We start from the raw sequence: 22,338 nt of genomic DNA on the forward strand, positions 1-22,338 counted from the left end.
AGTAGAGTTGGACTACAGTTGAAGATAACCCAGTTTCACAGGAAAAGGGAACCATGATTATATAAAGTTTATTCTGGACTAGGCCTTTTTCTCTGACCCAGTTGAGTGACTTTGGCAGGATAACCTCTCTGAGCCTCATTTTTGTCCTCTGTAGAACAAAGGTGACCTCTATGGTAAGAGTCATCCCTGTGTTAACATTCTGCCAGAACACACAGGCATAGTGGCTCTGAATCCTTGTCCTACCATTTACTCATTGTTTAATAGTGTATTGCTCTCTACTAAGTCATTTGTAAAATGGAGACACCCAGATGGCATGAAAGTTATGTTGATTTAGTGAAGTATTACATAAGCTTTCCAAATTACAGTTCTGCTTCTATTCACTCCATAGCAGTGAGAGTTAAAATGGGAGTTTGATCATGCCATTCCTGTGTTCAAAAGCCTGCAATGATTCCCTATCTCACTCAGGTAAAAGCCAGTCTTTATGGGTGGTCTACAAGGCCCTATATAATCTTCTGATCGCCTTATTCTCTGCCCTGAACACACCAACCTTCTCACTATTTCTCGGATACTCTTGGCAACCTACTCTCTGTGCTTCCCCTCTCTGGGATACTCTTCTCCCACAAATGACCTGGCTTCTTCCTTACCTCTTTCAAGTCTTTGCTCAAATGCCATCTTCTCAGTGAGGACTACTTGAATCACTGTATTTAAAATTTCCAACTTCATCCTTCCCTTCCGTTTTATTTTACTACATAGCTCTTATTTACTTCCAACATATCATGAATGCTAGTAAAAATGTATAATACAATACCAGGTATATTGTAGGTTGCACATATAAATTATATTCTCTTCCTTTGGCCAGTCCCTTGTGATCTGAAGGGATAATGCTTGGGGGCTTATGGTTTAGGATCTTCTGGGACAACGCCTTCAGGAAATCCAAGGTTAACGTTCATTGCCCAAACAGTCTTTCATAGATTATTTTAGTGCGAGACACACTTGAATAGAAATATTAATAGTTAAGGCCCTTTCTGCCATGTAAGATCTCTGCAACTTAAAAGAGGGCCCTCACCCAACCATGCTGGCATTCTGATCTCCGACTTCCTGCCTCCAGAACAGAGAAATAAGTTTCTGTTGTCTATTAAAAAAATAGTTAATAGTCAACATTTCATTCATTCATGTATTCATTCATTCATGTATTCATCCAACACATATCTATGGGGCGGTTTCTATGGCCAGTTCTTATGGAAGACAGCTGTTACAAGCATTTCATTGGGGTAAGATACCTCCCTTAACACTCAAGTCGCGGGATTTGGGGCGGGGAATAAAGGGTCTGGCCTGGTCTCGCCAGCAGAGGGCGTGATCCCACCCTCTTTGCAGCCTCTCGGCCCACCAAGGCTTCCAGGCTCCCACGCTCGCTCCCGAGCGCGCCCCCGCCCGCCGCGTCACGTGATGCGGCGGTGGAACCTGAGCTGCCGGGCCTAAGCCGAGCTAAATTCGTTGCCGGTGGCCGCTGCGGGTGCAACCACAAAGGCTAATCCGAAGAAGTGGGGAGGGTCGTGGAGTCGATGCTTCCTCTTCCAATTCAGGTCGGCTCCCGTTACCTTCTCACCATTCACCGTCGCCGTCTCCCTGAGCGTTTGCATGAGCTCTTTCGTGTGGGGAAGCTCCGGTGACCATGTAGGGGGAAAGAGTGAGGAAGCCTGGGACGAAGTCAGCGCTGTCTGCACGCCGCCCGGCGCCCACCACACCCCCGGTGCGGGCCGGTGGGCCCGTCGGCCCTGGTGGGACAACTCCGGCCTCCGGTTGTGGCCTGGCCCGGGGCGCCACGAAATCTCGCTACGTCTCGCGAGAATCTAAGTTGAAGGAACATGGCGACGTCTCATCTGTTAAAGGTAAGACCCTCAGGCTAGCTTGGCTTTTACTTCGCGACCGCTGGGTTCAGCTCTTTGGGAAAGGTTCGGATCGGGTTTAGGGGCAAATTGTAGGAGTGTTCAGGGGTTGTCTACCGGAAGGGAGGCCGGGGAAGCTGCCGCCCAGGACCGGAACGCGGGTCCCTGGCCTTGGGGTCGAGAGGCTCTGGTTGTCCCTCGGGCCGGTTGACCGGTGTGTGAAAGGCCCAGCTGAGGGATGGCGGGTAGCGATGCTTTCAATGGACCAGCTCTGGCCTCGGACGGGAGATGAATGGTGGTGCTTTGCCGTGACCGATTGGGCAGTTAGTACTCTTAGGGTCTCGGTTTGTTCTGAAGCGAGAGTCTAAGACGTATAAAAGGAAAATCCAAGAAAATGCTGCCTGACATAGGGATCAATGACGACCCCCACCTCCTTAATTTCAGTTCTTATTCTCTCTGCACGGAATTCTAAGTCAGACGGCAAGCACTGCCATCCACTCCACTCCCGCCGTCCCTTTCTGCACGCTGTACTTTCCCTCCTACTCTCCCATTCTCGAGTTCATATTTTACCCTTTTTTCCTTAGGAAACTGCTCCTCAGCCCCACTACAGCACACAACCAGATGACTACGGTACTGAGGAAGTGCTGCCATCGCTTTAGGGCTTAGGAAAGTTACCTTATCAAAGAAAACGGTTAGTTAGTTTTATATATTTGGGATAGCAAGGGAGATCTAGAGTCAGGAGCAGATTCTCTACTATCAATTAAAACGTTTGGAGGAAAACGAGAAAAGGCACTAATCTGTTTATTCTGTGCTTGTGTTTATAGTAGGAACGTTTTGCCTTAAAAGTATTTACTGAATTGGTCTGATTAGCTCAGGGAACATATATACAAAGGATGAAGTACTCCCCTCGAACCCATCATTATACATTCAGGCCGTGAGGATGGATAGTGGAAAATAATTGAATAGAAAATATGTTAAAATATACCGGAACCTCACTCATGTCCTTTTTTAGACTACTGATGTTAACTGCCTGATAGATGGGACTGTCCTATAAAATGTAGAACTGTTTTAACTAACTTAAGAGGCAATAATATTATCTTCCTTTAAATGGGGGAGGGGCCTAGAACTAGACTGAATTTCAGCCACTTAGAAGCTGTGTGACTTCCGGCAAGTTTCTTAATCTCGGCCTAGGTTTCCTCATCAATGAAATGGAATTATTAATAGAACCTGTTTCATAGGAGCGTTTTGAAGATTGAGTTAATGTATATAAAATGGTTAAAACCGTGACTGGGACTTAATTAGTACACAATACACCTAAATTACTAGAATCACTACTCTTGTTTCTCTAAGAAAACTAAATAACGGAATTGAGTAACCCATCCTACTGGACTCGTCTTTTGTAACATTATTGCAAATTTTAATATATTAGTTCAGAAAGAAAACTTGTTTAACTTCTAAAGACTCCTATTAAAGCGTCTGCATGATTACATAAGCAATCGCTTATGCTATTAATTGAAATCATGAAAAAAATAATTGGGTTCCTGATTCTTTGAATTTTTGACTGGATTACATGCATATACAGCAGTCTTTCCCCACCCCCCAATTATCTCAGCAAAGAGCCTTTTACTTTATTCTACCCCATACAAAGCTTTGCAAAGGATTGTTGGGAGGAGATACAAGTCTGAAGTTATATCAGTCAACACTACTAAGTGGTTACTTTGTAGAGATTATGAATCTACATCTACAGCATACATCTATAGAATAAAAAAGCTGCTTGAATATATAGAAAATGGACACTTAGTGTTTAGGTTAAAAGGATAACAAGAATTCAGAAGTTCTGTAATTCAAACAACTTTTATAAATAAAAGGAAGGTGGCAGTGCTTTGAAAAAACTGGTAAATTCCTCAGTCATTCTAGTGAACGTGAAAACAGATGCCAAAGATGCACTGGGAAAATTTCAATAAAGTTGTTTTATGAAATGTTGAAAGGGGGAAAAAGAATTTTTAAATATTATTTTATATCCTATGTGATTTTAAATATGTACAACTAAGGGAATATAATGGACAATGTAAATACACGTTTAATTCTTTTATCTGTATCACCAAAAGTTTACATATTTAAATTGGCCGGAAATCTTTCCTTCTCTTCTTATTGGGGGGAAGGGGAATTGCCCTAAATTCTTATATCTAGAATTAACTAATTAAAAACTGGGAAGTTTGTCTTGGAGAAATGTAATGTGACCTTGCCAGGGTGGAGCCATAACATAAGTCAGAGGGTCATTTAAATTCAAGGCTAGTGCTGCGTTGAACAGAGACAGGGCTGGCTAGGAAGTGGCCACGTTAGCCTCATTTCCTTTCTTGACAGAATTCATAGACTGGTTCCTTAGAACACTGCCTGAGACATTGTGTAATTAGATTTCACCACAGCATATTTGACAGAATTATCATGTCCTATGACCAAAATGGAGGTATGTGGGCGAGGTGAGAATACAAGTAGAATTTGATTCATTATCAGTTAAACAACTGTACCTGAAGGGAGGCCTTTACCGTCCTGCTGAAAGATAATGTCCTCTACCTATTTACCAGTAACTTGGATTAGGTTAAGTTTATTGAATTTGTGGATGACAGAGTTCAGAGGAATGTGTTATGAAAGATAATAAGAAGCTAATATGAAAGCCAATATGTTATGAAAGATAACAAGATTCAAAACTTTGATGTGGAACTTATAAGTCAGAACCCAATGTAATAAAAACCACCTACTTTTTTTATTTTGGAATTTGTAATAATTGTATTCTCCATTTAAAGCAAGTGGACTATTGCTGGATTTGGGGAATCTTTTGGATATAAAAAGATTTGTGTTGTACATTTTGACAAATACAATTATCAGTTGCTTGGGTGGTTTAGATCTCCAAAAACTTTTTAGTATTACTACTTTAACTTTTTGTTTTACCATATAGTTCCACTTGTTTCTTTACTTTTGCAGTTATCTAGGCCCTCAGTGCTCATTTTCTTTATTTCCGATTGAATATTCTTTTCCAAATAACAATTGTTTAAATCTTATTTTTCTGAGCATTATCCCCGTTTAATTCTTAGCACATTATTTTTTCCAGCTGTTTGGGTGTCCTTAACTTCCTGGGTCAATACCACAAATTTTTCTAGTTTCCCCTTGTTCTCCTCTTTTCCAAGGCACCTGTTGTATTGCCTCCTTCCACTTGTTCTGCCTTCATGCACCACCAGGTCTCGGCAGCATGCCTCCTGTTATTTTTATTTGTCTCCTTTATTCTCACTTCTGTGGGGATAAACGTTCATGTAACTCCTCATATAAACTTGTGCTCTGCTTTGGCCTCAAACTTTTGCCCTTTTCTCTCTTTCTATTCATAATCACAGTTCTTAGAAAAGCAGAACCCACTTGCTGCCTTTATAATTCTTCACCTTTTTTAACTTACTGTGACTTTGTTCTCTCCCCCCACACACAGTTGTATTGAAGCTGTTAGTCTTAAGAGCTCTGGCAATTTCCTGATTGCCAAATGAGGTTATTCTCTGATACACTTATCCCTTCTGATATTGTTGATTACTACCTCTACTTCCCTTTTGGTTTATGACAGTCTCTCCTGGGTCTCATATCTCGCAAATCACCTGTATTTTTCATTGATCTCCCTTCTCTCCTTCCCAGTATAATTATTTCTCAGGATTTAATCTTCAGCCCTTTTCTTTGTACTTTTTTTTTTTCTGGGACAGTCTTCACTCCCATGATTTCACTATTTTTATCTCTTAGCTGTGATCTGAGCTCTAGACCAAAACAGTGCTAACCATATCACTTTCTTGCTGAGATACCTTTGATGGTTCAAATTCTTTGAGATCCTTCCAAGCTGGGTCTTCTCCCTAATAACACATTTATATTCATATTCCCTCCCCACACCGGACCTCTCTCTCTCTACCTGGCTGGTTATTTGTTGGTTCACTAGCATACCAGAGTCTTCAAGACTCTTTATATGTTTGCTATTTCTTCTGTCAGGAATGCCCCCTCCCCTGTTAAAATCTTATGTATTCATCAAGACCCAGCCCAGATGCCTCCTTGTTTCTGAGTGCTCTTATTTGGAATTAATTGTTGCCTACTCTGCATGCACAACCATAGCATTGCATCAGTCTCTTCTAGCACTTACCTTATGCCTTGTGTATTAGTTACAGGATCTGTTTACATATTTAACTCCTTTTCTGGATTGTAAGCCCCATTAGTGCCAGGATTTCATTAATCTGTTGATGCCGTAACTCTCTAGTGTGGTGACCACTCATGGTACGTGCTCCGGAAATGAGTGATGACTGGTTGGAAAGAAGTCTAGTGCAGTACCTGTGTACTGGAGATGCTCAGTGAGTGAGTGTTGATTGGTTAAAAGAAGGAATTTCTGGTTTTATTTATTTATTTTTAATTAGGTGTAGAGAGAGGGAGCAAGAAGGGGGGTAGAGGTTATAAAACCAATCCAGAAGAAAATCCACACTTTAAACTGAAATATGAAGCTCACTGCTTTCCTTGGTGGGAACATTTCTATCCTTTGAGAGGAAAGAAAATAGAAATACAAAGGAGTGATTTAGAGTGTGTGTAGAATTTATTCATTATTAAAATAGTTGTATTGGGCACATGTGCAAGGCATCGTGAATACAAAGCTGTGTAAAACAATGTCCAGCCTGTTTAGGAGTTTACCATAGACTGAAGGAGATTAAAAAGTACTGATGATTTGCTCTACGGCAAGAACTTCAGGAGTGTTACCACATCCTGTGTGGTCCCTCACAGACGAGGAGATCATTTCTGGTGGAATGATCAGGGAAAGGTTAATGGAGAAGGCATTGGAGCTGGATTTTGAAGAATGGGGAGACTTTTTGCAGTTGGAGATTAGCAGAAAATTTGTGAGGAATGGAGACTAGATGAGTATGGCTGAAGTGTGAGAAGGACTGCATGCTGTGTTACCTTGTGTATGAATGGTGCTCCTTGGAATTGTTGCAGCGTAGGAGCCCAGAATATGGGCAGCAGTAGGAGGAAAGTCAGGGTCAGATTGTAAAAGGTCTTCAGTGCTGAACAAAGAAGTTTGAAATAAAGTTCCATAGATGATGAATATTTGAAAAATATGTGAGCAGATATATTGTTAAGCCTTCAGTGTTTTCTTGGCTCACACATAAAACCTGTTATCATTACATCTATTTTGTGTGTATTCAAACTCTGATTTGTGAGGTGGCCACGAATGAAGGGCTTTTGTGTAATGTAACCGTCCGTGTTCATTGAAACCATAACAGGAGTCACCAAATCTGGAAAGTAAATTCATTCAACAAGTATTTAGCATTCTCTAATTCCAACTAGATAATGGTGATCTAGGCAAATTCCTGCCCTTAATGTAACTTACATTTTTGTCGGGGAGAGAAGCAATAAACATATATGCAAATACCGCATTTCCCGAAAAATAAGATCTAGCCAAACCATCATCTCTAATGCATCTTTTGGAGCAAAAATTAATATAAGACCCGGTATTATATTATATTATATTACCCGGTCTTATATTAAAGTAATACCGGGTCTTATAGTGATTTTTGTTCCCAAAGACGCATCAGAACTGATGATCTGGCTAGGTCTTATTCTTGGGAAAACATGGTAAATATGTACTATAAGGTCAGGTTGTGATAAATGTTATGAAGAAAAATAATCAGGGTTAAAGATAGAGAGTGATAGGTGTTATTTTTGATAGGATGATCAGGGAAGGCCTCTAAGGAGATGACATTTGAGGCGAGACCTGAATGAAGCAAGGAAAAAAGCCATGTGCCTAGTTTGGAGAAGCGTTTCAGGTAGAGGGAACAGAACAGCCAGTGCAAAGGCATAGAGTCAGGAACATGCTTGGCAGGGAATATGGATGTAATACCAAGATTTGAATGTTGCCTGTGTAGTTAAGATACACAACTGGATAATTCTTTCTAATGTTTATTTAAACATAAATGAGAGCCTCATTTATTTAGAACCTTACTTGCCAATTTTCACTGGGTGGAAGGAACTTGCCCTTTTGACTGGGCATTTAAGAGGGCTGTTTAGGGCTGCCTTCCCTCACTCCTGTGTCCTGTCCTAGAGACATAGCTACATTTGACACTCACAATCTAGGGAGAAAACAAATTCAGGGGTATGTATGTTGGCCGTGGGTAGGGGTGAGAGTGGGAATAATGCACTAAATCACTTCCTGTAAAACTGTGTGATAAATGTAAATGTGAGAATTTTTCATGGTCTGTGAAAATATATGAGTGAATAGTTACCATAATCTGGAGGTGATGTATGTTACTTAAAGCTAGTAACAGGAAGTGACAGTTTAAGATAAACGTAGAAGAGGAGAATTTTAGACTGCAGGAGGGTATCAAAAGGACACTAGGCATCTATCTATCTGGTGGACAAAGAAAAGTGGAGCAGAGAGGTAGATAAAGACAGGCGTTTCTTATTAGATACTTTGCTAGGGTCCCGGTGAACCCAGTGTGTCACAGAAAGTCATCTGCCTCTTACTTCCATGTAGTAGGTAGACTACTTTGGTGCCTGATAGGCTCGGCTCTGTAACAAGTAAACAAGTTACAGCTCAGGTTAAAACATTGGTCATAATACTTGGAGCACGTACAGGTAATATCAGGATATTTGATCTGTATAACTGGGGTTTGTTCATTCCACAAATCTGTGAGCATCTGCTCTGTGCTGAGTACTATTCTAAGTGTCAGGGGTACAGTAGTGAGTATGACAGACAAGGTCCCTCGTCTTTGGAGCTTATATTCTAATGTGTAAATACAGATACCAAAGAAATAAGTAACAGCACATTGGGTAGTTTTGTAATAATGAGGGCTATGATGAAAACAGTGTAATCAAGAGTGTTCAGAAGATGGGGCACTATTTTACTTATTTACAATGGAAAATTATTTTTAAAGAATTGCTTTCAACTATGTTTTTGGGTTTTCGTTTTTTTATTTCATAGAAAGTATTTATCATCAGAACAGTATGGTTTCCTATGTTTAAGATCTATTTAAACAACTATGTTTTGTTGAATTTTCCTTCCCTGGCACTTAATGACATTTCAGCCAGATCCCAAAACTTTCTGGTCTTCTTAAAAAGTACTGTTTAGTCTGAATTAAAATTTCAGTTTCATAGCAAATCAAAGCAACTCTTCCACCAGCTCAAGACTTTGGCTCTGGATATGCAGAGAAGAGAGGGCGAAGGGCATTTGTCTTAGATTGGTTTGGGAAGGCCTCTCTGAGGTGACACTGATGCTGAGACCTGAATGAGCTGCATTTTAAGCAAAGGTCTTGAGGTGCAGTGGTGAACCTGGCATATTAGAGAAACAGCCTTTAAAATGGTGGTGTGGCTGGAACATAGTGCAAGTTGCCAGTATTTAAATATATGTTGTAGTTTGTGGTTCTTTTGGTTAATGGGGATTGCAAATGTGGTTTTAAAATCACATAACTGGGAGCACTGGCGGTTCATAGACAATATGGGAACCCACACATTCAAATAGTTAACCTCATAATTTATATGAGAGACCTAAAATATACAAATTGGATTCTTTTGGTAAGTCATTCACATGCCATCAGTGGATGTAATCCATAATCAATTAGATCAGGAACTTCAAAGAGGGAACAAATACCAATCTTAAAACAACTAAAATCCTTGTGTTGTGGTCAAAATGTTATGAGCATGAAAGCATACAAGTGATAAAAAATAGTTGTCATTAATTGTATGGACGTTATTATTTCTTGCCCTGCCTTCAACTTGTCCTTTTTACCTTAACTCTTCTTACGCTTTTGTCATCGTGAAGAAGATAGAGCAAGAAGATGTACTGCAATAATAACTATATCCTTTATTTTCTCTTAAATGCAACATTTGACATCATTGTAAAAGTAATACTGCTCCTACTATTTGATGGGTTGTGTTTTGTCCCATATGTTATATGGGGATTTCTGGAGATTTTCAGGTGAACCAATAAGTCAGTATTTGTATTCTTGTTGCAAAGTAAGTGAGTCATTTTAAAATGATTCTGTTACTTTTAAAAGATTTTGCATGCCAGTTGACTTTTCTTTTTTTGTTCACTTATTTAAATATTCTTATTTTTTAATGTGATACCGAATTTTATATTTGCACATAAGCAATTATATGTCTACTCTTTTTCTTGGGATTAACATGGAATTATTGTAGATGAACTCATTGCTTGAACAAACGCTCATGAATTTCTTTTTTTTTAAATGTATTGGGGTGAAAATGGTTAGTAAAATTACATACGTTTCAAGTGTGCATTTCTATAATACATCATCTATAAATCCCATTGTGTGTTCACCACCCAGAGTCAGTTTTCCTTCTGTCACCATATATTTGACCCTCTTCTACCATCCCTCCTCCCTTTACCCTCTAGTAACCACTAACCTATTGTCTATGTCTATGGGTTTTTGTTTTTTTGTCTTGTTCCTTTGTTGCTTTCAGTTTTACATCCCACGTAAGAGTGAAGTCATATGGTTCTTGACTTTTTCTTCCTTATTTCGCTTAGCATAATAATCTCAAGATCCATTCATGTCGCAAATGGCAGTAATTCATCTTTTCTTATGACAGAATAGTATTTCATTGTGTATATATACCACATCTTTATCCAATCATCTATCGAAGGACACTTCGGTTGTTTCTATGTCTTGGCCAACATAAATAATGCTGAACATTGGAGTACATATACCTTACATATATTTTTACGGATAAATGTTTTCAGATTTTTGGGGTACATATCCAGGAGAGGGATTGCTAGGTCATATGGTAATTCTATTCTACATTTTTTGAGGAATCTCCGTATTGTTTTCCGTTGTGGTTATACCAATGTACATTCCCTGCAATAGTGTATGAGGGTTCCTTTTTTTTTCCATAGCCTCTCCAATATTTGTTATTATTTGTCCTGTTGATGATAGCCACTCTATCCTGTTTCCCCGAAAATAAGACCTAGCCAGACCATCAGCTCTAATGTATCTTTTGGAGCAAAAATTAATATAAGACCCGGTATTATTATATTATATATATTATATTATATTATTATATTATAGACCCGGTCTTATATTATAGTAAAATAAGACCGGCTCTTATATTAATTTTTGCTCCAAAAGACGCATTAGAGCTGATGGTCCGGCTAGGTCTTATTTTCAGGGAAACACTGTAAATAGTTTCCTGAAATCATTGTACCATTTTACAGTCTCATCAGCACGGTGAGAGTCCTGGTTTCTCTAAAGTCTCTTCAACACTTGATATTGTCATTCTTTTCTATTTTAGCCTTTTTGGTGGTGTGTAGTGATATTTCATTGTGGTTTTAATATGTATTTCCCTAATAATTAATGATACATACCTTTTCAAAAGGTTTTTGGTTGTTTAGATGTCTTTATGAAGGGTTTATTCAAATGGCTTGCCAGTTTTTAAATTAGATTATCTTTCTTTTCTTAATGATTGTTAGGAATCTTCACATATTCTGCATAAGAGCCTCTAATATGTCTATTAGAAATATCTTCTTCCACTGTGTGATTTGCTTTTTTTCACTCCCTTAATGGTGTTTTTTAAGGAACTAAAGTTCTTAATTTTAACATAGTACAATTTGTCTTTTTTTTCCTTTATGGTTAGTGCTTGGTTATACATAAGGTCATACAAGTGATCCAGACTCTACTTGTATTGATATCTTACTTAATTTTATAAAACAAAAACAAAATTGAACATTTATTTTTATAGTTTTGAGCTTCAAGAATACATCCTGGGACCCTTTAGGAGTCTATGAACCACAATTTATGAAACACTATACTAGAATGAATTCCTTGAAGACCTTTCATTTATGTGTCCTAACAACTGGCATAATTCTTCTTGAACTGTAGGCACTTACATATTTGTTGAATGAATAAATGTAACAAGTGAATGATGAAGAAGCACCCTAAAATAAACTCTTAGCAGTACTGTTATTTTTGCTTCTTTTTTTTTCTTAAAATCAGTTTGTGTGTCTAAAATGCAAGCATTTTCAGAATTTGTTTAAGTTTTTTTTTCCTTTATAAAAGGGGAATGTATTGTGATATTTTTTATTTCGGTGGAAAAAGGTATTTAACTTTTGGGAAAATAGTGTCCTCACCGTCCCCCAGCATGTTTAAAGAAACATATGTCTTTCATGTAGTGATGCTTCCACCTTATGGCTTCTAGATAATTGCCACTAATTTTTTATAATAATAGATTTTTGCAATTTACAGACCTGATGAAATTAAGCCAAAGCCTGGATCTGGCCCATAGGTTAAAAGTTCCTTAATTTCTCATCCAGGAAAGATCCAGGGAGTAGTTAAGAATGTATCTCCAACAAAACTAAATTGTTTGCATTTGAATCCCTGCATTGCCACTTATTGCCTGTAACTTTAGGGAAATAACCTAACCTAATCTCAGGTTGCAGTGTACAGTTTTTTCATCTATAAAATGATAATAACATCACCTAACACATAGGAGTTGTAAAGATTAAATAAATTAATGCACTTGTACCTGATACATAGTCAGCAATCAGATAATATAAAGTAAAATGATCAATGTGATGGCGTGATCTGTACTGAAGATTATACTGAAGTTAAATAATAAAGGGTATAAATAACTCAATTTTATTTACAGATATCAGATATTTGAACTACGTATGGAAATGTAAAGGAAACTATTTGGAGATAAACAAAAGGAAATGCTCTTTTCTACCACAGATATCACATGTACAAAATTGGTTGGACTCTAACCCAAAATTAGCCAAATGCCATATATTTACAGTGAAAGAAATAGAAAATCTTGCAATAAATAAACAGTAAAAATACAATGAGAAATTATTTAAAATTCCTCCCTTCCACAACTTCAATTTCAAGCATCCTACTCTGATTATCCTTTCCTGTCTTTCTAACTCACTCTAGTGCTCTCACTCCAATAATCTAACTGCTATGGCCTGCAGCTCATTGATTCTACCACTATATTGTTTAATGTCTTAGATCTGTGAGTTTATACTTTTCATCAAAGTAAGAAACATTTTAGCCTTTATTTCTTCAAATATTTCCCCCACCCCAAGACTCAAGTTATGTGTAGCTAGGGTCATTTGATGATGTCCCACATCAAATGATATGTGATACTCAGTGATACTTTTTTAAAAAGTCTTTTGTTTCTGTGATGTTCATGCTTTTCCTCTGTGTTCTTCACTGGGGGGGCTATTTACAATAGCTGGTTTAACATCTTTGTCTACTAAAACTATCTGTCATTTCTGGGTCAGTTTCTATTGATGGGTTTTTTTCTTGATGGGTTATATTTTCCTGCTTCTTTGCCTGCTTGGTAATTTTTGATTGGATGCCAGACAGGGTAAGTTTTATATTTTGGGGACTGGAATTTTTAAATTTCCTTTAAATATTTTTGGGTTTGCCTGTGACACTTAAGTTGCTTGGAATCCATGTGATCTTTTTGAAGCTTGCTTTTAAGTTCTGTTAAAGTGGGACTGGAGCAACATTCAGGGTAGGGCTACTTGGGCTTCACTATAGATACAGTACCTTTCTGAGGACTCAGCCGACGCCTAGCATTTTGAAGAACATTTCCACTCTGGCTGATGGGAATACAAACTACTGCTAGCCCTGTGTGGACTCTGGTGATTGTTCTGTCTACTCTTTTTTAATGGTTCTCTCCCAGCCTCTGACAGTTTTCTCACACACTTGTCGAGGTCAATATGCTGTCAAAGGCTCGAGAGGACCCCTCTCCATATCTCCAGAGCTCCCTCTCTGTGCAGCTCACTTTTTTCTGATATTCTTATGCCACAAATTTTCATTGCTTTGGCCTCCTCAAACTCCGAAATCTTTCTTCTAAACTTAGTGAAAGCACCAGGCTATTTCAGTTTCCCCTGCTTGTGCTGAGGCCTGGAAACTCTCTAGGCAGTATGCTTGGGCATATGTAGTGCTCACCTCATTTGTTTTCCTTTTCTCAGGAAGCACTGTCCTGTACTGTCCTTTGGCTTTCTAATTATTTAGGCAGTTGGGGAAATCTGGCCCCTGTTATTCCATCATGGTTAGAAGCAGGAGTCTCTGTCTGTCATCATCCTGATGTCCTTTCTCTCTTCCTTACCCAGCATAATTCTCTGTTCAATCATTATAATCACTCTCTTGAATACACTTTGACTCCCTCGCTCCTTTTTTGTTTCACTGAGGAAAACCACAGCCCTGGTTAAGTCTATCTCGTCACCTTTCAGTGCCAACACCTGTATAGTGGAATGTTGCAGAAAAAGATGGTACACTTACGCTATTTTCGCTTTAAATTTATGACCACAAACTATAATTGAGCGTAGTCACACTACACTTACATAGTCACTTTTCCACTTTCTTAGATGTCTGTTACACATCTTTTTTCTCAAAATTCCAGCATCTCCTCTTCTATCTTCCAGGGCATTTCCCTTGTTTCCACATCGCTGAGAAATTGAAACAGTAAAACATGAACTTCTCAGCATGGTACCGCATCTGTCCCCCTACCAGCGTCTGCATGTGCATGTCTGCCTTCCCCTCTTACATACAGCCAGTTTCCCCACCAGTGCATTAGACCCCATGCCCTGCTGCCTACCAAGGGTGATTTAAATTCTACGGCAGTTTCTGCCTTTTTCTCCTTCATCCTCAGCATTATGTCCTGGCACATGTCTATCAGTATACAAACATATGTATCTTAAAAACAAAACAAAACATTGACTCCCTCTCACCTTACCAGTTATGATGCCATTTCTGTGCTCCCTTTTACAGCAAACATTGTCAAGAATTGTCTGTACTTTCTCTTATTTTTCCCCTTTCTTTCTCTCTTAATTCTACTACAATCTAGCTTTTGTCCTGACCATTCTACAAAAACTGCTGTTAACAAAGTCTGAGGGACGTCCACGTTGCTATTTCAGTGGTCGTTTTAACATGTTCCTTGAGGAGCGTTTGCTAAAGTTGATCAACCCCCTCTTTCTTGATATGCTTTATTCACTTGGTTTCCAGAATGCTGTACTCTTGATTTTCTTGCCACCTCTCTGGTTGCTTTTTCTGTCTTCTTTTCTAGTTCTTGCTCTTCTCCCCACTTCTTTATGTTGGATACCTAATGACTCAGGCCTGGGTCTTCTTGTCTATTTATATTCTCTCCCTTAGTGATCACATCCAGTAACAAATTTTAAACCCTTCTGTACTCTGATGACTTTCAAATTGTTATTTCCTGGTCAGACCTTTCTTTTAAATTCTAGATTTGCTTATCAAATTGCCTATTCAACACCTTCAAATGGCTGTTTAATAGATGTTCCAAATGTAACATGTCTGAGACAAATTCCTGAGCTTTCCTTCTTAAGCCTGTTACATCTGTAGTTTTTGGACTTGTCAAATCACAAAACTAAAACAATTTAGTAATGAGTTTGATGTTCTCTATTCAGGGGAAGACAATCCGTGGATTGGGGGCGTACAGTGCCTAAGAAGCAGTGGAGCATTTTTCATGATGGATTTTGAGCCAGAGCGAGTTTCGTAGAATGTTAGAGGAGACGATGCGGAAATAGGGCTAGGAATGGCTAGGAGGGCAGGGATTTCCTTGTAAGGTAAGCAGGCCCTATGTTTTTAGTTAAGGTTAACTAACTAAAGTTGGAGGATTGTGATCAGTGTTAGGTGTCCTTGACAGTGAGGCATTTCCCGTATGTGGAGCCTCACTTAAGGTTAGGTTTGGGATGTGGGCTGGCCACTGGGGTAGCCTCCATTTTGTGGGTCCCAGTATACTAATGAACTTTACCAGACAAAAGCCTTAGAGCCGTGCTTTACTCCTGTCTCTCATTTGAGACGCATACTGTCAGGAAACCCTGTTAGTGCCGCCTTTAAACCGTGAAATCTAACAACTGCTCACTAGCTCCATTGCCAAGTCATCGTCTCGCCTGCCTCCTAACCCTGTACCCGGCTTTAACCCTGGCGCCTGGTAATGCATTCTCTACACAGCATTCAGGGAGATTTTAAAATGGAATTCAGATCATGTCTCTTGTTTAAAAATTTTTAATGGTTCCCCATCTCACTTATATTGAAGTCGAAGTCTTTACAGTGGCCTTCAGGGCCCTACAAGATCCAACCCTCTGTTGTTTTCCGACCACCTCTGCTTTTCCTCTGTCCTTACTTGGCTCTACCTTGAGTACATCAAACATCCTTCTATTACGTCTAGATTAGGGTCTTTGCAATGGCTGCTTCCTCTGCCTGGAATACTCTTTCCCCCACCTATCTTCACAGCCAGCTCTCCGTTGGCTTCCCTATGGCCCATTTGTCTGTTTGAGGAGTGCCTGTGAAGGAATTAGTTGTGCCGTAAGGCCTGAATGATAGAGGGGCAGGGGGATGGCAAATGTTGAGATTCTCTCGGTCAAAAAGAGCCAGTGGGTGAAATAATCCTAGACTTACTAGCACTTGGTGAATTCTGAGTAAGAATGTTATTGCTATTCTGAGTAATAATGAAAGAGTTAAAGCAGAAGAGACTTTGTAGCACATTAACAAAGATGAGGCAGCTTTAAGTTCGCAGTTGGAAAAATTCATAAATCCTAGTTCATAATTTGAAGGTACCTTCGCTTATTAATAAGGTATTCTATTTTGTAGATAGTAGATTTGGTATCCTGCTGCTTAGTTATGGTTTAATGATGTGCTCTTCGGTTTAACAGACAATAGGTCAAAGAACTGCTTGAGTTACTGATTTTCGAGTCTATTATAAAAGCTTAATAGAAAACGTGTAATTATTAAATTCCTCCTTTGAGTACTGGGAGAAATGTTTCTGTAGTTAATCTCATATGTTATCATCAAACAGGAGAACCAAAATGTGTTTCCTATTATTTTGTCATATCTGATAGATTTCAGAGCCTAACCAGTATTTAATTTATCTCAAATACCTGTTTAGTCCTCTGTACTTTTTTGATTTTTAATTGAAGGATTTATACTGCATTTAATTTTAGAAATTGCCAAAATTGCTTATGGAAATAGACTTATTTGACCTTATAAAGTACCCTCTTATTAAGAGGGAATTATGATTCTCTGTGTCATAGTCAAGAAAAGATTTGTATGTTCTTTATATGGTTCTTTCATATTTGTTTGTTTATACACCCTTTCCTCAGAGTAAATGAAGAAATGAGGGTTACAGGAAAATAATAACAATATAAAAAAGTTAGTACACAAAGTATATAGGATCAGAAATCTGACTGAATTTTTCATTAGCCAACACTAAGGAGAGCAAAGTTACCTACATAATTCACTTAAGTCCATAAGGTAAAAATAAACTAGTTGTTCAAGGGAGAAGCATGCTAATCCTGGTACTAAATTTTTAGTGAAAATCTTCTGCGAGTCTAGTAATAAGAATACTACTGTGTGATAAAAGTGGGTACCTAGGGCAAGACAGTACATAACTTTTAGGATCAACTGTGTTTGTAGATATAAGAAGCATCACTTGCTGTCATAAGAGTTAATGTTATTCAGTAGTTCTTAACCTTTCTGGGTCATAACATTTTAATGTAATTTTATCATGAATTTACTAAACATGCAAATTCTAAACTCAACCTCAAGAGATTCTGATCCAGCAGGTCTGAGGTAGATTTTAGAAATCTGTATGTGTAAACACCACCCTAGATAATTCTGATGTAGGTTCTTGTCAGACCATATGTTTAGAAACTGCTTCTGGATTATAATTTCAGGGAGTTTGCAGATTCTGTGCAGTCAGTACATGAACCTTATCTGATACAAAGGAGCAACTTGCTCAACAACAATCGTATAGTAAAAACAGTAATGAGTTTCCAAGGACTGTATGGTGCTGATATTTTAGAAAACTAATGATTTTGTTGAAATTTATTGGTAAAAGCAAGTAACATGGCCATACTTAACTTGAAAAGGAACAGTACAAATGATAAACATATGGGGGTCTCCCTTTTCTCTTTTTATTATAGTAATGTAATGAATTGATTTTTTTTCCTAATATTGAGCAACTTTCACTATCCTGGGATAAACCATGCATGATTATGAGGTATCATTCTGTTGATATTCCACTTGTTTAATTTTCTCATATTTATTTAAGATTTTTACATCTACGTTCTCTAGTTAGATTGGTCTAGAGTTTCCATTTCTTGTTCTCACCAGTTTGGTATCAGGCTTTTGTTAGCATTATAAAATGAGATGTGTATCTTTCTATGGTTTTTTTTTTTTTTTTTTTTTGTCTTAGTTTTCAGAGTTTATATAGGTTTTTAGTATATAAAACTTTTTTTGTGAGGTTATTCTTTTTTTGTGAGGTTAGGACAACTATAAAATTAGAGGGCACAGTCTCCACACATAAGACCACCCTTACTTCTGACAACAGCTGCATGTTTGGGGGGCTCCCAAAACTAGCCTGAGGTTCCATAATTCATGAAAAAGACTTACAGATCTTAGTGAAAGCTGTTCTACTCGGGGTAATGGTTTATTACAGGGAAAGGAGACAAATTAAGATTAGCCAAAGGAAGAGACATACAGGTCAGAGTCCAGGAGCTTTTCAAACACTTCCCTTGTCCTCTTCTGTATACTCAGGTCACATTTCGCTCCTTTCCCCAATGTGTGGCAGAGCATATGGAGTACTGCCAGCTAGAGCAGCTCACCCAGCCTTTGGCGTCCAGAATTTTTATTGGGGCTTTGTCATGTAGGCATGATTGATTGATTGTTCACATGGGTAACCTCAGTCTCCAGGTTGGTTGACCCAAAACTCCCATCCTAAGTCACACAGTTGGTATTTCTAGATTGGCCAGCCCTCACTGTAAGACTAGATGTGTATGGCAACCCCCTCCCTAAATTACCTTGTTATATTACATTAACCAGTATGACCCAGTGTTCCCAAGCAAATAATGATACAGCATTTCAAGGGCCCAGACATTACCTGCTAGGAGCCAAGGGCAAAAGCCAGACCTCTTTGGGCAAGACCAAATTCTTTATACACTTTTGTACAGTTAATTTTCTTTTCTATCTTTCTCTTCCTCTGATTCCTTGATACCAGCTTAAGTTTACAGGGATTTCATTATGGAAAACTGATTCTTTTAAATTTATCTATCTCTTAAAAGATAAAAATAACGGACAGTTTTGATTTAATTGCATTTAAATTAAACTACTGTTTATCCTTCTTTTTATTAAAGAATAAAGGTTCTCTTCAGTTTGAAGACAAATGGGATTTCATGCGTCCAATTGTTTTGAAGCTTTTACGCCAGGAATCTGTTACAAAACAGCAGTGGTTTGATCTGTTTTCGTAAGTAATCTATTAATTCTAACTTTTTGCTAACATAAAGGAAATTTTGGTGATGTTCTTCTATGTCCAAATGGAATGTTTACTCTAGATTGGTCTGTTTACCTATTTAAAATTATTACTAGTTGTATTGGGGGTCCCCAACACCACCCCTTGGTTCAGTGATTTGCTAGGAGGACTCTCAGGACTGAACATGTCATACTCACAGTTATGATTTATTACAGCAAAATGATACAAAGCAAAATCAGCAAAGGGAAAAAGGCACATGGGGATACAGTCTGAAGAAAAACAGGCACAAGCTGCCAAGAGCACTCTCCCAGTGGAGTCACGCAGGACATGCTTAATTTTCCCAGCAACAGGATTGACAGCGTATGTGTTATGTTGTCTACAAGGGAAGCTCATTGGAGACTCAGTACCCGGGGTTTTTACTGGGGGCTGCTTACATAGGCAGCCTCTGCCTGGCATGCACCAAAATTCCAGAGCCTCAGAAAAAGAGCAGGTATTCAGTGTAAACCATATTGTTTATACAAAGAGTTTAGGCACAGTGAGCCATTCTTACCATTTCAGCAAAGTTTTATGTCAGTGAAGGGAACTGTGGACCATTCAAGTTCTCAGATACCAGCCAAGGCCAAGAAGCCTTTCCTAAGGAATACAGTCTCACTTCTGCTATGTTAACTGTTGGCCTTTGGTCAAATGTCTTTACAGAAAAACTATTATCAGTAGGGCTCCACACAGGAAGGCAAGACCAACCTGTAATACTGATCTCAGTTATACCTTTTAGAGGTCCTGGGTTTACTGTATTTTGCCGTGTATAATGCGCACTTTTTTGTCCAAATTTGTGAGGGAAAAATAAGGATGCACATTATACATGGGTAATACTAATCTGTATTTATATAAATTTTTTAAATTCTTTTATTTATACTTATGAGTTAAAAGTGTAACTCTAGAAATCAGTAATGATATCCATATGCAAAATAATACCCTGGAATACAATTATCAGTTTTGTTGAACTTATGATGAACTTACAACGATGAAGACTTCCTGGCCTTCTATGATGCATAACTATCGCAAATTTGTTACCAGTACATAAAATTTCTTATACCTTGTATCTGTTCTTGTGTTTTGTAATTATTTCTTACATAAAATTTCTTGTACCATAATATGTTAAAAAAATGAATGATTCCCTTATAATACTAAAAACAAGTACCTAAATGTAAACAAATAAAAATTTGAATTATAAAATTAAAATGAATTATTTTTTCCCCCTGAAAGTTGGGCCAAAAACATGGGTATGCATTATACACAGGAGTGCGTTATACATCGCAAAGTATGGTAGCTAATTAATAAATCCCGTCAACCATGGGGTTTATCTTAGAAAACTAGATGGCTTTCTCCTTCATTTACTACGTAGATCTTTTTTTACATGCCTTAAGGTATCAGTTCAGGCAAAGTACAACGCTGGCCCATAAGTTTAAGCATACCTGAGGGCTTTGTTGAAGCAGTGTCATGATAGTCAAGGTACCCACGTAAAGAAGCATAATTTCGGAGGGTACATGTGGTACCCCTGTGAACAACGAGTTTACAATTTTTAGGGTATCCCTCAAATAAGACATACATGAGTCAGGTAGTGTAGGTTAACAAGGCCCCCAGTGCCCTCCTCCCCTGGGGCTTTACGCTCTAGCGTTCCCCATCCAGTCCAGTTATTTCAGTTTGGGCCTTGATTTCAGATGGACTGTCTGGAGGCAGGTAGTTCCACATGGTTTCATTTATCCGTAACACCAGTTCATTTGCCTTGCTACCGTGGATGACATTTAGAGGTGTTCTGTATGGAAAGTGTAGGAACTGAGGCTGCTTCCTGCTCTCTCAGAGCACTGGTAGGTGGGATTAGAAGCTCGGCAGTCAGTTTAAATTCAGAGCACTCATAGCAGCATGGAAAGCCAACGCCAGCAGGTTTTCTTCAGGAAAAGGGGAAAGCTTTCAAGAATAGTTCTAAAAAACAAATATCATTAATGTCTTCCTCTTCTGGTGCTGAGTTTTGTTTTTTCTCTTTTATAAAATTAGTATGTCCAATTCAGTAATGAAAACTATTCATTTTTTGCCAATTATCCATATCTGCAAGAGGAACAAAAGCATTTTTACAGAAAGACATATTTGTACAACCTAAGTAGAAAGACATATTGTGTTTAGGAATTGGTCTAGATGAAATCTCAAATTTTAAAACATTTTCAGAATAGGTTATGTCACCTCCCACCTCTTTCATCCAGCTCTTTATCTAGAAAAGATCCGTTCCTTTCTGAAGACAACTGTGTTTAATAACCAAGTTTCCTTACTAAGATGTGTACAGGAGGGATGACGTGAAGGTGAGGGAAATAGAATCAGGCTATTAATACATTGTTGAAAAAAAGCTAAACACAAGTCAGTAGCAGTGAGACATCCATGAGGGGGCATCTAGAGTCCAGTCTGTAAGGAGTGAGTAGAGTGCCCTCTCCCAGCCTGCAGCTTTTGGCAGTAACCACACGTTTAGGGATGTACTTAACCTCTGTATGAGAACCAATCAGCAGCTTGATTTCAGATGGCCCCATTAGAGATTAAGCCCTTTTCTGTGGATATCTGCAAGTGATTCTGATGGGCCAACCAGAATGCATGATGTTTCCAGTTTATGGCTGCACAGAGGGTATCTTAAATCTTCAGCAGCCCTGGAGTGAGTCCTGTTCATTGAGCATATGCCTGCTTTAACTTCAGTACAGCTTGCAGTGAGGTTTAAACAGCCCAATATCAGACAGTATAGGTTTCAGCTCAGAATCAGATCCAGCAAGAGAGGATCTGTGAATTCAGGTTTCCAAAAAAGCCAGTGACTTTTTTTCTTCAGCATCAACAAAGCCAATATGTGGCAAAACAGGCAGTCATATTCCAAGTCCAAGTGACGAGCAAGACTTTTCTAAGCTCATTTTATCTTGTCAGTATCTTAGAGTCTAAATTGATCTACTCAAAAATTTGCACATCAGGCTGGAAGATCATCAGCCTCTACGTACAAGTCAGGCATCTGATTTCAAAAGAGCTCAGTAGCAACTAAAAAACTGCTTGTTAAAACTCTAAAAGTTTATAGCTTTCTAGATATTTTCTTAGTTTTCATCCTGTCTCCCTTTTCTCAGAAATACCAATAGGTAAAAATAAT

The 22,338-nt window shown here is 38.4% G+C and overlaps 1 protein-coding gene across 3 annotated transcripts in view; it reads left to right on the forward strand.

Moving 5' to 3' along the window:
- The first annotated feature begins 1,252 nt into the window (after window positions 1–1,252).
- Window positions 1,253–22,338, forward strand: part of CUL5 (cullin 5) — an 84,710-nt gene continuing 63,624 nt past the window's right edge. The window contains exons 1-3 of one of the 3 annotated variants that reach the window (XM_033120737.1): window positions 1,261–1,889; window positions 2,471–2,577; window positions 19,057–19,166. In XM_033120737.1, the coding sequence (XP_032976628.1) occupies window positions 19,096–19,166 (71 nt within the window). In that variant the 5' untranslated portion in view covers window positions 1,261–1,889; window positions 2,471–2,577; window positions 19,057–19,095. Of the gene's footprint in view, window positions 1,890–2,470; window positions 2,578–19,056; window positions 19,167–22,338 lie in introns of all 3 variants that reach the window. The other 2 variants (XM_033120736.1, XM_033120738.1) reach the window with 2 other exon arrangements.

The sequence above is a fragment of the Rhinolophus ferrumequinum genome, chromosome 11 (genome assembly GCF_004115265.2).
Source record: "Rhinolophus ferrumequinum isolate MPI-CBG mRhiFer1 chromosome 11, mRhiFer1_v1.p, whole genome shotgun sequence".
Classification (NCBI taxonomy): Eukaryota; Metazoa; Chordata; class Mammalia; order Chiroptera; family Rhinolophidae; genus Rhinolophus; species Rhinolophus ferrumequinum.